At 41.8% G+C, this 15,845-nt stretch overlaps 1 protein-coding gene across 1 annotated transcript in view; it reads left to right on the top strand.

Annotated features, from left to right (window-relative positions):
• Positions 1-449: 449 nt before the first annotated feature.
• Positions 450-15,845, top strand: part of nploc4 (NPL4 homolog, ubiquitin recognition factor) — a 39,908-nt gene continuing 24,512 nt past the window's right edge. The window contains exons 1-4 of the mRNA XM_029699030.1: positions 450-629; positions 2,544-2,624; positions 10,585-10,694; positions 14,917-15,132. Coding sequence (XP_029554890.1) covers positions 615-629; positions 2,544-2,624; positions 10,585-10,694; positions 14,917-15,132 — 422 coding nt within the window. The 5' untranslated portion in view covers positions 450-614. The remainder of the gene's footprint in view (positions 630-2,543; positions 2,625-10,584; positions 10,695-14,916; positions 15,133-15,845) is intronic.

Genomic DNA, 15,845 nt, shown 5'->3' with positions numbered 1-15,845 from the left:
CATAATATTGGCAACCTTTTAAAATGTATTTTCATGCACCAGTACATAGTAGGCACATTTACAATTTGGCACTGTGCATTGTGTATGAGTTTTATAACCTTAACATCAAAATTGAAGAAGACATCTCGTTACAATAGTTTAGATTATCTCTTGTCAGACCAATAAATAAACGCCTCAGGATTAAACTGTCTCAGTTTATAAAATGTCCACTCTGATATGAATTCACCCTACAAGGTATGAAAGAATGGACATTTTTACAAGTATCGACTGATACCGACCCGTTGTAGTCGGAGGTAGGGTACACTCCGCCAAAATTAATCGCCTCGCAACTCAACTTCTTTGAGTATCGTGGAGTTGAGAATTATTTGCGAGGAAGCAATAACCTGTGGAAATGCTGCATAACAAAAGTCTCGGAAGGGTTTTATATCGATGCCTCTTTCACTCGGGCAGTTGCGGAGGGGCACTATGGCACGGACTTGTTAGCGTGTAACACCCGGTGTTTGAGTCGTGGAATGGAGTTCCGTTGATTCTGTCCAGTCAGTAAATATTTTATCGTTGGTATCGTTCTCTTTTGCTACACAGTGAAATAAATCGGGACCACAAACCCGAACATCATGGCAGAAAATATTGTAAGTATGGCAGCGCATTATAGTTAAAGCTAAAAGATTTAGGATTGATAGCCAGCTAGCTAACGTTACCAAAGTCTGACCAGCGGAGTGATGAGGCAGCAGAATTAGCCATTTGCTAGCTAACATAGTTAGCATCTCACTAGACTGACAGGGCCTAGATAACCGCTAACTCCCTCTGTTATCAAGTTTACCTAGCTAGTTAGTCAGACATCTTTTATTTCGAATTTGCCAACATGTAACGTTACGGTGGCTCAGTTTACGTTGACCTATCATAGCTATTTAATAGAAAAGTAGTTAAATCGTGTGTTAGCTAGGGAGCTAACAATCTTTGCTTTTATTGGTTTTGAAAAAATGCGTGGACGTTCACTTTGACAAAGGCACATTGCTGTTGACGTTGTTAGCTACCTACCTAAGCAGCTAACAAGTTGTATCAATATTCCCTGGCCCCCATTTTTTTGTTGCAAGAAAGAAGTGATAGTTTCTGTAGCTAGCTAACTTTGTTAAAAGTTAAATTATCTAGTCAGTGTTCATAGCGACCTTGTCTTCAACTTGTGCCTAGAATTAGTTTTAGCTAGCTAATTACTTAGTCACGAGTTGGCTGGCTTGCTAGCTAAATAATTAACGTTAGTTAGCTAGCTAAATTACTGTTTAGGGTTGTTTTCCCTGCTCTTTCGAGATTAAACAATCCAGCTAGCTAACGTACCTACAGTAATTATTTAAAAACCTGCCAGCCCATGACAGAAGCTGCTCATATCATGTCCTTTACAATTCTAGCTAACTAAACTAGGTAATTCACCATCACAACCAAATTATTGCTTGTTAATTATAACCACTGTATCAGTGAACGACGGGTGCCAACGACCCTCACCCACATTTCTGCACTGTCATGGCCCTGGCACTGACAGCTCTAGCAGAAAAATCTAGCTAAATAGTTACAGCAGTGTCCAGTTTTCAGTGGGTTGCAACAAATGTCAGCGAGACAGTTTGGGGTGTTAATAAAATTAGCTGATGAGTCAAATCACATTTTATTTGTCACATGCTTTGTAAACAAGTGTAGACTGCCAGTGAAATGCTTACTTACAGGTTGTTTGCCAACAAGAGTTAAAGGTAAAAACAACAACATAGAAATAGTGACACAAATACAAAGTGAATAACAATAATGAGTTAAAAATAACATGGCTGAAATACAAGGAGTACCAGTACTGAGTCGATGTGCAGGGGTACATGGTAATGTAGCTATGTGTACATAAACATAGGGGTAAAGTGACTAGGCGTCAGGATAGATAGAAAGTAGTAGCAGCAGCAGCGTATGTGAAAGTGTGCTTGTGGCGTGAGTAAGTGTGTGTGTGTGTGTGTGTGTGTGTGTGTGTGTGGGCATATGTAGTGTGTGTTGGGGTGTCAGTGTAATAAGTATGTGTGGATAGTTAGTGAAAAAAAAGGGTAAATGCAGGTAGTCCGGGTAGCCATTTGATGAGCTGTTTAGCAGTCTTATGGCTTGGGGGTAGCAGCTGTTTAGGGTCCTGTTGGTTCCAGACTTGGTGCGCTGGTACCGCTTGCAATGCGGTAGCAGAGAGAACGAACAGCTTATGGCTTGGGTGGCTGGAGTCTTTGACAATTGCTTTGCCCCCTCTACTGACAGCCTGGTATAGAGGTCTGTACTCACCACCCTCTGTAGTGCCTTGCAGTCGGGTGCCTTACAGTTGCTGTACCAAGCGGGGATGCAGCCAGTCAAGATGCTCTCAATGGTGCAGCTTTAGAACTTTTTGAGAATTTGCCTAATCTTTTCGTTGGTGATGAGTCATGATCAATATGGTTTTCTGATGTATTTGGTTTGATTAAGCAATCTAAATTTCGGAGATAATGGAAATTATAGATTATGATGTGGAGAAATGTAATATTTTTCCTAATTTACAGATCATCCGGGTTCAGTCCCCGAACGGGATGAAGAAGATCCCCGCCACCAAGAAAGAGACAGCAGCCGCTTTCCTCAATAAGGTATGAAGACAAACATGGGCTCTTAGTGGTATTGTAGGCTATATGGTTGGGCTGTGTACAAAAACAAACTACTCTCCACAAACACATGGAAAACTTGTGGTTCTTTCTGTCATTCTGTAGTCATATTAATAGCACATTCTGTCTAACTGCTTTTGGCCAGGTAGCATCAGAAGATTGACATCTTTCTGTCTTTCTCACTTTCTCTCCCTGTGCCTAGCCTGTGCTCAAGCTCAGTGTTCATTTATGAGGTAGGCAACTCTGCAGGAAAGGGAGAGTATTTCTGCAGTGTTCCCCCTCGCCTGTGCACTGTGCAGCTAATGAGAGTGAGCCATCCACTGTGGAAGGATCCAATGCATGGCTCAGCAGAGACCTGTGGGTGTTATGTCAAATCAAATCAAACTTTATTTGTCACATGCGCCGAATACAAGAAGTGTGGACTTTACCGTGAAATGCTTACTTACAGGCCCTTAACCGACAGTGCAGTTCAAGTAGAAGAAAATATTTACCAAGTAGACTAATATAAAAAGTAACACAATAACGAGGCTATATACAGGGGGCACCGGTACTGAGTCAGTGTGTGGGTGTACAGGCTAGTTGAGGTAATCTGTACATATAGTTGGGGGCAAAGTGACTATGCATAGGTAACAAACAAACAGCGAGTAGCAGCAGTCTACAAAAGGGAGGGGTGTCAATGTAAATTGTCCGGTGGCGATTTTATGAATTGTTCAGCGGTCTTATGGCTTGGGGGTAGAAGCTGTTGAGGAGCCTTTTGGTCCTAGACTTGGCACTCCGGTACCGCTTGCCGTGCGGTAGTAGAGAAAAGTCTATAACTTGGGTGACTGGAGTCTCTGACAATTTTATGGGCTTTCCTCTGACACTGCCTATTTTATAGGTCTTGGATGGCAGGAAACTGGGCCGTTCGCACTACCCTCTAGCTCCTTACGGTCAGATGCCGAGCAGTTGCCATACCAGGTGGTGATGCAACTGGTCAGGATGCTCTCGAAGGTTCTACAGCTGCACAAGCACCAATGTGGAGCGGGAGAGCTGTGTATTATTACAATTCCTTTGAACAGTGGTTTATAAATAGCTGTATCACGTCCGCATGCTTGCTTGCCTGCTAGTCTTGACCACAACTGGACCTCAGCGACTGTGAGACAGTATTGGGTAGGAAATCAAGGTAATACCTTAAGGCAGTCAGCAGGTCAGACAACAACTAAGTGGGCACCCCACCACTGTTTTGGTAAAGAACTGAGTGATGGGGCTTGAGAAATGGAACCACTCTCAAATTCATAGACCGAGCTTTCATAGAAGACACACTGCACCACTTCTCTTCCTTCTCTCATGAGGAAGTTCTTAGCTCCATGAGACCCAACGGTAACTGCAGAGTCAAGAGTGGGAACATTTTTGAATAAATACTGGGCTCTGTCCTTGAACCGGCACCAGTGTCTAATGCCATCAATGATAGTCAAGATCCTCAGAGACCGAGCTATAGATACAAAGAATATTCATCCATGACATCAATATTATAGGTAACCATGTTTTGAAGCTACAGTGTTTGTTTACAATTACATAGTTTACAAACAATGGAGTAAAATAAGCTTATATTTAGTGTTTTGGAGTAAGATAGTTGAACTAAGCTCATTAAGCATTTATACGTTATATTCTTCAAGAATAAATGGGTACATATCATTTAAGTCAACAAGTTGATGTACCAATTTCAGATTGCCCATTAAACTCAATTCCGATATCAGTGGCTGAAAAAGAAAAGTCACCGGCTGTTTGGTCACAGTGGAGAAGGGTTGCCTTGCCTGCGGCAGAAGCCTGTTATAAATGAATGTCTTTTAGTTAAAACAGAAATGTGTTGCAGATCAATGGAGAGAGTAGTCTAATTTGTATTCCCTGACTCTGATGTGCTGTCAATAAGTCAGTGATAGGGAGAGTTGCATGAAGAGCCCAGAGAGGCACTGTGTCTGATCAGATGGGGAGGGAGGGATTTTCCCAGACGCATTCATACATTATATCCCTTTGCATGTCGTTGTTATATTTATGCTGATATAGGCTAGACCACTACTGTTGTCTTGCCCATAAGAACAAAGGCACTGCACTGATTTCTCAGCTTTTAATAAGCTGCATTTTTGTGACCTGTGTATGGCTGACACAGGATTTTTACCTTGAGCAGTCTACTTACTAGACTTTTCACAAAAATACACTCACATGGCTTTACAGTGCTACCAGTTTGGCTGCATAAGCTCCTAAATATTCGACTGTGCTACCTGGAAAAAGTATTTTGTCATTGCTGGCGATTCTTATCATTCATACCTTGAATATTTTTCAGTGCTCCCGAGACTTATTTATTTGCTCTTAAATTTTTCAACATGGGCACACATGATGTCAGAAGGTGATTGGACAAGTCAGTCTGCTTGCATCCGTAGTAACAAGTACGGTGAAGACAGTATTCTGTCTAAGTGATAATGCCCGAGAAGCCGGTGTTTGGCGGATATATTGACCTCGCCAATATATCCTCCAAACACTGGCTTCGAGGGCCTTATCACTTTTATACAATGGGTTATCAACATATTCAAATAATGATTTACATATTTTCATTAAACATTTTATTTTGATGAATTTATTAATTTCAGCCTTCCACAAGATACATTCCTGACCCAAATTTAGGGTTTATACCCAAGATGGCTGGTCGTTCGTTCTATTGGTTTGTTTGCCAGAGAAGCGACCCAGTAGTTAGGTCTTTTTGTTCTGTATCTATGGACACGACCCAGTCGCGCTTTCGACAGTGCCAAGCATCAAGAATATATCTGTGACAGGTTGGTTGTAGGGATATTAGTTGAAGCTTCTCTGACAACTCCTTATCTAACACTTGACTTAACACTCGACAAAGTGGTAGAGCTTCTGAGACAGTCAGAGCAAGTAAAGGAGCTCAGGTCAGCACATACCCTCAGCTGGTCTTTGTTCTTCTTAGGTACCAGGACCATAAGAGCACACCACTCTGTGGGCTCCCCAGCATGGGCACTGAAACACGTCTGAGTGGTGTGATGAGGGAGCCCACAGAGTTGTGTGCTCTTATGGTCCTGGTACCCAAGAAGAACAAAAACCAGCTGAGGGTAGGTGCTGACCTGAGACGGTTAAACAAATCAGGGAAAAGGGAGAAATATATTCTACCCACCATAGTCGATAACCTGCCTAAGCTTTCTGGTGCCACGGTGATTTTCTCTTTTCGATGCATCAAGTGGCTTCTGGCAGATTCCACTAGACAGAGTGCCAAGCTTCACACATTTATAACGTCTTTTGGAAGGTACCGTTTCAACAATCTTCCATTTGGAATCAATAGTGCCCCAGAAATCTTCCAGCGCGAGATAAGAGCTCCTGATCAACCAAGAAGGCGTGGAGTTCGGTGCAGGAGCAGGCCTTTAGGAAGGTAAAGCAACTCGTCAGTCACCTGTACTGGCATTCTGTGATATTACAGAGCCTACCGTAGTCAGTGCTGATGCCAGTAGTTATGGGTTGACGGGGTCCTACTACAAAAACAAGATGGACAGTTAAAGCCAGTACCTTATTGCTCCAGGACTCTCACAGATTCAGAGAAGCGCTATGCACAGATAGAAAAGGAGTGTCTCGCAGCAGTCTGGGCATGTGAGAAGTTTACCTGATATATGTATGGCCCCTACATTCACACTGCAGAGTGATCACAACACTAATAAACTGTAAATACCTTGACTTTGTGCCTTTGTGGTGTCAGAGACTGATGCGCATGATGCGTTTATAACCCTACAGCCGAGTATTTGCCGGGAAACCGCTTATTACACCCTTTCCAGACGTCCCCAGGCAGCTGTTACACGAGAGATCGCAGATCTGACCAGTGAAATCGAGGCCTATGAGGATGCAGTTCGTACAGCATGGCCTATCTCACCCACCAAGCTTGATGTCGTCAAGAAGCAGACCCAACCGCATGCAAAGCTGCAGATGGTTAAACACCATGTGACAACAGGATGGCCTAAGTATGCAGCCAAAGTGCCAGACAAGGTGAAAGCCTACTACACCTCCCAACAGAACCTCTCAACCTCCCGAGTGGCGCAGAGGTCTAAGGCACTGCATCTCAGTGCTAGAGGTCTCCCTACAGACCCTGGTTCGATTCAGGGCTGTATCCCAACCGGCTGTGATTGGGAGTCCCATAGGGCGGTGCACAATTGGCCCAGCATCGTTAGGGGTTGACCGGGGTAGGCCGTCATTGTAAATAGGAATTTGTTCTTAAGTGACTTGCCTAGTTGAATAAAAAAATAAAAAACCTCACAAGGACTAGTGTTGTATGATAATAGAATAGTAACGCCTCAAGACATGAGAACTGGTAACATGATAACTAGTAATGCTCATAACCGCTAGTTGGGCCAGTAACTGAAAGTTCACCGGTTCGAGGACCAGGTGAAGAATGTTGACGTGCCCTTAAGCAAGGCACTTAAGCTTGGGGCCCTGGTTCTGAACCCCGCCCTGTGCAGTTGGGTGGTGAAGGTAGGAAACGGGTAGGAAACACCACTCCGCTGATCCTCAACACTGGGGCCCCACAAGGGTGTGTGCTCAGCCCCCTCCTGTACTCCCTGTTCAGCCAGGACTGTGTGACCAAGCACGCCTCCAACACAATCAAGTTTGCAGATGACACAACAATAGTAGGCTTGATTACCAATAATGATGAGACAGCCTACAGGGAAGAGGTGAGGGATCTGGGAGTGCGGTGCCAGGAAAATAACCTCACTCAACATCAACAAAACAAAGGAGATGATTGTGGACTTCAGGAAACAGCAGAGGGCGCACCCACCCCCCTTAATTCACATCGACTAGATCACAATCAAGAAGGTGGAAAGCTTTAAGTTTCTCGGCATACACATCACTGTCAAACTGAAATAGTCCACCCACACAGACAGTATGGTGAAGTTGCAACAGTGCCTCTTCAACCTAGGAGGCTGAAGAAATTTGGCTTGTAACCTAAAACCAACATTAACTGTTACTCTCTCGCGGGAATTCCACTAACGGTCCGTATGTAGCCAAACGTAGCTCCTGCTCATGTTGGTATCTGTACTGATGGCGCAAAAGCCATGACTGGGAGACATGGTGGAGTGGTAATGCATGTGCAAGCAGTTATTCCCGACGCCACTTGGGTACACTGCAGCATCCACCAAGAGGTTCTTGCTGCAAAGGGAATGCCTGATTGCTTGAAAGACGTTTTGGACACTGCAGTGAAAATGGTTAACTTTGTTAAAGCAAGGCCCCTAAACGCTAGTGTATTTTCTGCGCTATGCAATGATATGGGCAGCGACCATGTAACGCTTTTACAACATACAGAAGTGCGCTGGTTATCAAGGGGCAAAGTATTGGCATGTTTTTAATTGAGAAGAGCTTAAAACCTGTTGAGGCTAGACGTTCCGCTAGCGGAACGCCTCGCCAATATCCAATGGAAGAGCGTGGCGCGAAATACAAAAACCTCAAATGCAATCATTTCAATTTTTCAAACATACGACTATTTTACACCATTTTAAAGACAAGACTCTCGTTAATCTAACCACATTGTCCGATTTCAAAAAGGCTTTACAGCGAAAGCAAAACATTAGATTGTTAGGAGAGTACATAGCCAAAAATAATCACACAGCCTTTTTCCAAGCAAGCATATGTCACAAAAACTCAAAACACAGCTAAATGAAGCACTAACCTTTGATCTTCATCAGATGACACTCCTATGACATTGTTATACAATACATGCATGTTTTGTTCAATCAAGTTCATATTTATATAAAAAAAACAGCTTTTTACATTGGCGTGTGATGTTCAAAAAATGTATTCCCACCGAAAACTTCCGGTGAATTTACTAAATTACTCATCATAAACGTTTACAAAATACATCATTATTTTAAGAATTATAGATACAGAACTCCTTTATGCAATCGCTATGTCAGATTTTAAAATAGCTTTTCGGCGAAAGCACATTTTGCAATATTCTGAGTACATGGCTCAGCCATCACAGCTAGCTATTTTGACACCCGCCAAGTTCGAGGCACACTAAACTCAGAATTAGTTTTACCTTTCCTGAATTGTATTACCTTTCCTGATCTTCGTCAGAATGCACTCCCAGGACTGCTACTTCCACAAAAAATGTTGTTTTTGTTCCAAATAATCCATAGTTATGTCCAAATACCTCCGTTTTGTTCGTGCGTTCAGGTCACTATCCAAAGGGTAACGCGCGAGCGCATTTCGAGACAAAAGTCAAAATGTTCCATTACCGTACTTAGAAGCATGTCAAATGCTGTTTAAAATCAATTGTTATGGTATTTTTCTCGTAAAATAGCGATAATATTCCAACCGGACAATAGTGTATTCATTCAAAGAGGAAAAGAAAAAACAGCGTGAACACACATATCCAATCTCTGTCACCAGGCAGACCACTGAGAAACTGAGCTACTATACTCTGCCCAGAGACAGGAGACGCCTCAATCCGCTTTCTGAAGGCTTTAGAGAGCCAATGGAAGCCTTAGAAAGTGCAACGTAACCCCACAGATACTGTAGTTTCGATAGAGAATCAAAAGAACTACAAATTCTCAGACAGGCCACTTCCTGCTTGGAATTTTCTCAGGTTTTTGCCTGCCATATGAGTTCTGTTATACACAGACACCATTCAAACAGTTTTAGAAACTTCAGAGTGTTTTCTAACCAAAGCTACTAATAATAAGCATATTCTCGTTTCTGGGCAAGAGTAGTAACCAGTTTAAATCGGGTACGTTTTTTTCATCCGGCCGTAACGTTTTTTCTTTACTGACCATAATTTTTACTTGTCTGACTGCTTGCATGATGATGAGTTTCTCACACGACTGGCCTATCTGGGTGATGTTTTTTCTCGCCTGAATGGTCTGAATCTAGGATTACAGGGACTCTCCGCAACTATATTCAATGTGCGGGACAAAATTGAGGCTATGATTAAGAAGTTGGAATTCTTCTCTGTCTGCATTAAGGACAACACAGGTCTTTCCATCATTGTATGATTATTTTTTTGTGCAAATGAACTCGAGCTTACGGACAATGTCAAATGTGATATAGCGAAGCACCTGAGTGAGCTGGGTGCGTGTTTACGCAGGTACTTTCCCTAACTGGACGGCACAAACAACTGGATTCGTTATCCCTTTCATGCCCTGCCTCCAGTCCACTTACCGATATCTGAACAAGAGAGCCTCATCGAAATTGCAACAAGTGGTTCTGTGCAAATGTAATTTAATCAGAAGCCACTGCCAGATTTCTGGATACGGCTGCGCTCAGAGCATCCCGCCTTGGTAAATTGCACTGTTAAGGCACTGATGCCCTTTGCAACCACCTACCTATGTGAGAGTGGATTCTCGGCCCTCACTAACATGAATACATCTAAATACAGGCACGGACTGTGTGGAAAATGATTTAAGACTGAGACATTCTCCAACCCAACATTGCAGTGTTAGGTGCATCATTTCAAGCACACCCTTCTCATTAATCTGTGGTGCGTTATTCACAATTTCCGATGAACAAATAAGGTTTTATATGTAAGATGGTTAAATAAAGAGCAAAATTATTGATTATTATTTGTGCCCTGGTCCTATAAGAGCTCTTTGTCACAACCCGGCTCGCGGGAAGTGACAAACTCACACTCATTCTTATGTTTAAAAAATGTATCGTACAGTGGTGTGTGTGTGTGTGTGTGTGTGGCAGGCTTACAATGATGTCAAAAAACAACATTTGAGAGTGCGCTGACCCTGGTGCTAGAGGGGCAGCTGGAGGTTGAATGTTTTGAAGGGGTACGGGACTATAAAAAGTTTGGGAACAGCTGCTCTAAAGTAAAGCTCATCATTACCTAATCTCTTTACCTAGTCTCTTTCCACAGCCGTGCCATGGGTCTGGCAGGCGAGACTAATCATTATTACCCTTTTTCTACTGTCAGGTGGGCAAAGAGTTTGGCTTCACCTCCAATGGCTTCTCTATCTTCCTGAACCGCAACAAGACCGATGAGATCCACTCCCAGAATAAGACCCTCAGCCTGCTCAAGATCAAGTGAGTTTGGAGAAACATTAACCTCTCTGGGACATGTGGGATGCTAGCTCAAACATACAACTATTATATCCCATTTTAAAGATACACTTCTCATTAATCCAACCACGTTGTCCGATTTCAAAAAGGCTTTACGGCGAAAGCATAACATTAGATTGTTAGGACAGCACCTAAACAAGAAAAACCACACAGCCATTTTCCAAGCAAGGAGAGGCGTCACAAAAACCAGAAATACAGCTAAAATGAATCACTAACCTTTGATGATCTTCATCAGATGACACTCCCAGAACTCAATGTTACACAATACATGTATGTTTTGTTCGATAAAGTTATTATTTATATCCATAAACCCCATTTTACATTGGGGCATGATGTTCAGAAAATGTATTGCCTCCAAAACATCTGGTGAATGAGCACATCAATTTACAAAAATACTCATCATGAATGTTGATAAAATTTACAACAGTTATTGAAAGAATTATAGATACACTTCTCCTTAATGCAACCGCTGTGTCAGATTTCAAAATAGCTTTACGGCGAAAGCACATCAATGTTCAATATTCTGAGTACAGAGCTCAGCCATCAAAGCAAGCTATACAGTTACCCGCCAAGTTCTGGAGTCAACTAAACTCAGAAATAGTATTATAAATCTTCACTTACCTTTGCTGATCTTCGTCGGCATGCACTCCCAGGACTCCCACTTCCACAAGAAATGTTCGTTTTGGTCGATAAACTCCATATTTATGTCCAAATACCTCCGTTTTTGTTCGCGCGTTCAGATCACTAATCCAAAGGCATAATGCGTGAGCGCAAAACCCGAGACAGTCAAATAGTTCCATTACCGTTCGTAGAAACATGTCAAATGATGTTTACAATCAATCCTTAGGGTCTTTTTAACAAATCTTCGATAATATTCCAACCGGACAATAGCGTATTTATTAGAGGAAAAAAAGGAACGGCGTGCCTGTGGAGTAAACAACTCATTGGTCTCAGGCTTGAGACAGCTCTTATTCTCTTCCCAGTAACAGTAGAAGCATGAAACAAGGTTCTAAAGACTGTTGACATCGAGTGGCAGCCTTAGGAAGTGCAAAATGACCCCACAGACACTGTAGTTTGGAAAGGCAGTAAGTTGAAAAACTACAAACCACTTCCTGGTTGGATTTCTCAGGTTTTTGCCTGACATATGAGTTCTGTTATACTCACAGACATCATTCAAACTGTTTTAGAAACCTCAGAGTGTTTTCTATCCAAATCTACTAATAATATGCATATCCTACCTTCTGGGCCCGAGTAGCAGGCAGTTTAATTTGGGCACGTTATTCATCTGAATTTCCAAATACTGCCCCCTGTCACCAAGAAGTTGTTATTGTTTTAACCTCTAGAGGGATAGGTTGGACAACAACCAGTGAGATGGCACGGCGCGAAATTAAAAAAAAAAAAAAAAAAAAAAACATCTCAAAATTAAAATTCAAGTATTATACGGCATTTTAAAGATACTCTACTCGTTAATCCAATCACATTGTCCGATTTTCAAAAAGGCTTTACGGTAAAAGCAAAACATTACATTATTTTAGCATAGCACATTAGCAAAAAAAAAAGCAATTTTCCAAGCACAGATAGCCGTCACAAAACCAGATATACAGCTAAAATTAAGCACTAACCTTTGACAATCTTCATCAGATGACACTCCTAGGACATCATGTTAGACAATACATGCATTTTTTGTTCGATCAAGTTCATATTTATATCCAAAAACCCAATTTTTACATTGGCGCGTGACGTTCATAAAATGTTTTCTCCCCATAACCCTCTGGTGAATAGGCACATACATTTACAGAAGAACTCATAAACGTTGACAAAATGTCTAACAATTATTTAAAGAATTGGAGATAATCTACTCCTTTATGCAACCACTTTGTCAGATTTCAAAATAACTTTACGGAAAAAGCACATTGTTCAATATTCTGAGTACAGAACTTAGCCTTCAATGCTAAGCTATACAGTTAGCCTACAACCACGACGTCGACAAATCTCAAAAAATATGTTCAAAATATTTTCTTACCTTTGCTGATCTTCGGCGGAATGCACTCGGAAGGGCACCCACTTCCACAATAAATGTTCATTTGTTCTGCAAAGTCCATCATTTATGTCCAAATACGTCCGTTTTGTTGACCCATCCAGAACACTTTACAATGCCATGTGGCGTGGACACAAATCCATAGACGAAATGGTCAAAAGTTCCATTACCGTTTGTAGAAACACGTCAAACGATGTTTACAATCAATCCTTTAGGGTATTTTTTTAACGTAAAATTGCGACAATTTTACAACCGGGCAATAGGTATTCATCCCAGAAGAAAAATAAAAAACAACGAAGTCACATGCACGCGCGTCATAAGACACCTGTCCTCAGACTGGCCAGTGATTGACTGAGCCACAATTTTCTGCCCGGTAACAGGTGACGGATGAAACCAGTTCCTAAAGATTGTTGACAGCCAATGGAAGAGTTAGGAGGTGCAACATAAATCCTATGTCACTGTAGTTTTTCAAGGGATTCAAAACAAAAACTACATTTCTAATTTCTCCCACTTCCTGATTCAATTTTTCTCAGGTTTTTTGCCTGCCATATGAGTTCATTTATACACACAGACACCATTCAAACAGTTTTAGAAACTTCAGTGTTTTCTATCTAAATCTACTAATAATATGCATATTCTATTTTCTGGGCCAGAGTAGTAACCTGTTTAAATTGGGTACGTTTTTCATCCGGCCGTGAAAATACTGCCCCCTAGCCCCAACAGGTTAACAATCTGGTGGTGCTGCTGAGTATAGTTATTTTGTAAATATTTTTTTGTTGACCTTAACTGCCATTTTCTGCACTCCAGAGCAACGAATGGCCTTAAATAGCTCGGTTTCCATCCACTTGGCGACCTATTTTAATGCAAATATTCTATAATCCGCATAAAGAAAATATGCACACTCAGGTGTTTCCACTAATTGGTCTTGTTGCAGATAAAAATCAGTGCGTGATGACACAGTGCACACAATGTACTTCATCATGTACCGAATAAATATCTAAAGTTCAAGATGTTACCATCACATTTTCAACTCTAATGATTTAGTTTTGTCACACAAACTGTTGCTTTAAATTGCAAATGTGCCTACTCTGGTCTTGGCAGGTGAGCTCCAGCCGATAGGTCGCAGATACAGTGCGGGTAGATGACATTATTATGGATAAAAGCGAGAATATTTGTCAAATTGCAGTCCAGCATCGATCATGTCACCAGTGGGAGGACTACAGCCCATATCATCGCGTGACTCCAAGTTCACTTTGATACAATGGTTATTATATCAATATTTCCACCACCATTTCTTGCATAATTAATTTTACCAACACAAAATGATCCCACCATAATGAACAAACAACATTTTCTGTGTGCATTTATAAAATTGTTCCGCAACTTCCTGTTTCATCACAGCTGTCACAGTTTTGTTATATACGGTATGCCTTTACTCACATGAAAACTGTAGATAGAAACGTGGTTAGAGATAACAAAATACTTTAAAAAATATATATTAAAAAAATTACTGTGGTGCAGTCAGTCCACAAGGTGACGCTGCGCCCCTCTTACATTCTTTGGGGAGAACCCTGTCACTAATTGTTAGGCTACTCCATTTAGCTAGATAAACATGTAGTCATTATTTACACTGAGTATACTAAACAATAGCCTCAATTCGTCAAGTGTTCCACAGGGATACTGGCCCATGTTGACTCCAATGCTTCCCACAGTTGTCAAGTTGGCTGGGTGTCTTTTGGGTGGTGGACCATTCTTGATACACACTGGAAACTGTTGTGCTTTAAAAACCCAGCAGCATTGCAGTTCCTGACACAAACTGGTGCGCCTGGCACCTACTTCCATACCCTGTTCATAGGCACTTAAATCTTGTCTTGTCCGTTCACCCTCTAATTGGCAAACACATACAATCCATTTCTCAAGGCTTAAAAATCCTTCTTTATCCTGTGTCCTCCCCTTCATCTACACTGATTTGAAGTGTATTTATCAAGTAACCGCAAGAAGGGATCATATCATAGCATTCACCTGGTCAGTTTGTCAAGAGCAGGTGTTCTTAATGTTTTGTACACTCAGTGTATATCATCACTTCATTTTCTTCACTTGTTATTATCTTGGATTATCTCATTATGCTCATTGTGTGTGTTTCTCTAGACATGGAGACATGCTCTTCCTGTACCCGTCGGGCTCCCCAGGACCCTCCGGAGAGACCATGGACGTGGCCACGCCTCACTCTTCATCACTACCCTCCTCATCTTCATCGTCCATGATGTCACGCTCCCACTCGGCACCCCACATCCCTGAGGATGAGATTGACCAGTACCTGGCCAAGCAGGAGGGCAAGATATACAGGAACAAAGATCCACAGCTGTAAGATATTTTATATAATTCCTGGGAAACTGTAGCACTCCCAAAAACGTTTTTAAAAAAAGGACAAAACGCATTAGCCTGCCTGGCCAAAAATGAAAAGGTGAAATGAGGTGGTCTTTTTGTCCTTTTGGAGTGCCATTGTTTCCCAATGTTCTTGAAATAGGGATTTCATTTGAAGAGATCCACAGCTGTAAGAGATTGATTTAGTTTCTGTATGTTGTATTGCAGCAAAGCTACACAGCAACAGATCTACAGCTGTAAGATATGTGTATATACTTCATGTTGTATTGAAGCAAATATCCACAGCTGCAATAGATTTATAGAATTAAAGATCTACGACAGGGGTGTCAAACTCATTCCACGGAGGTTAATGTCTATGGGTTTTTCTTTTCAATTAAGACCTAGACATCCTGGTGAGGGGAGTTCCTTACTAAGTAGTGACCTTAATTCATCAATCAAGTTTAAGGGAGGAGCGAAAACCCGCAGACACTCGGCCCTCCTTGGAATGAGTTTGACACGTGATTTGCTGAAACCGAGATCCACAGCTCTGTCGACTTAAAGGTCTACAGCCGTGGAGACTGCTGAGGGGAGAATGGCTCATAATAATGGCTGGAATGGAGGGAATGAAATGGCATGAAACGCATGGAAACCATGTATTTGATACTATTCCACTAATTCTGCTCCAGCCATTACCACGAGCCCATCCTCCACAA

Source organism: Salmo trutta, chromosome 18, assembly GCF_901001165.1.
Source record: "Salmo trutta chromosome 18, fSalTru1.1, whole genome shotgun sequence".
In the NCBI taxonomy this organism is placed as follows: domain Eukaryota; kingdom Metazoa; phylum Chordata; class Actinopteri; order Salmoniformes; family Salmonidae; genus Salmo; species Salmo trutta.
This window is presented reverse-complemented; position numbering and strand designations above follow the sequence as displayed.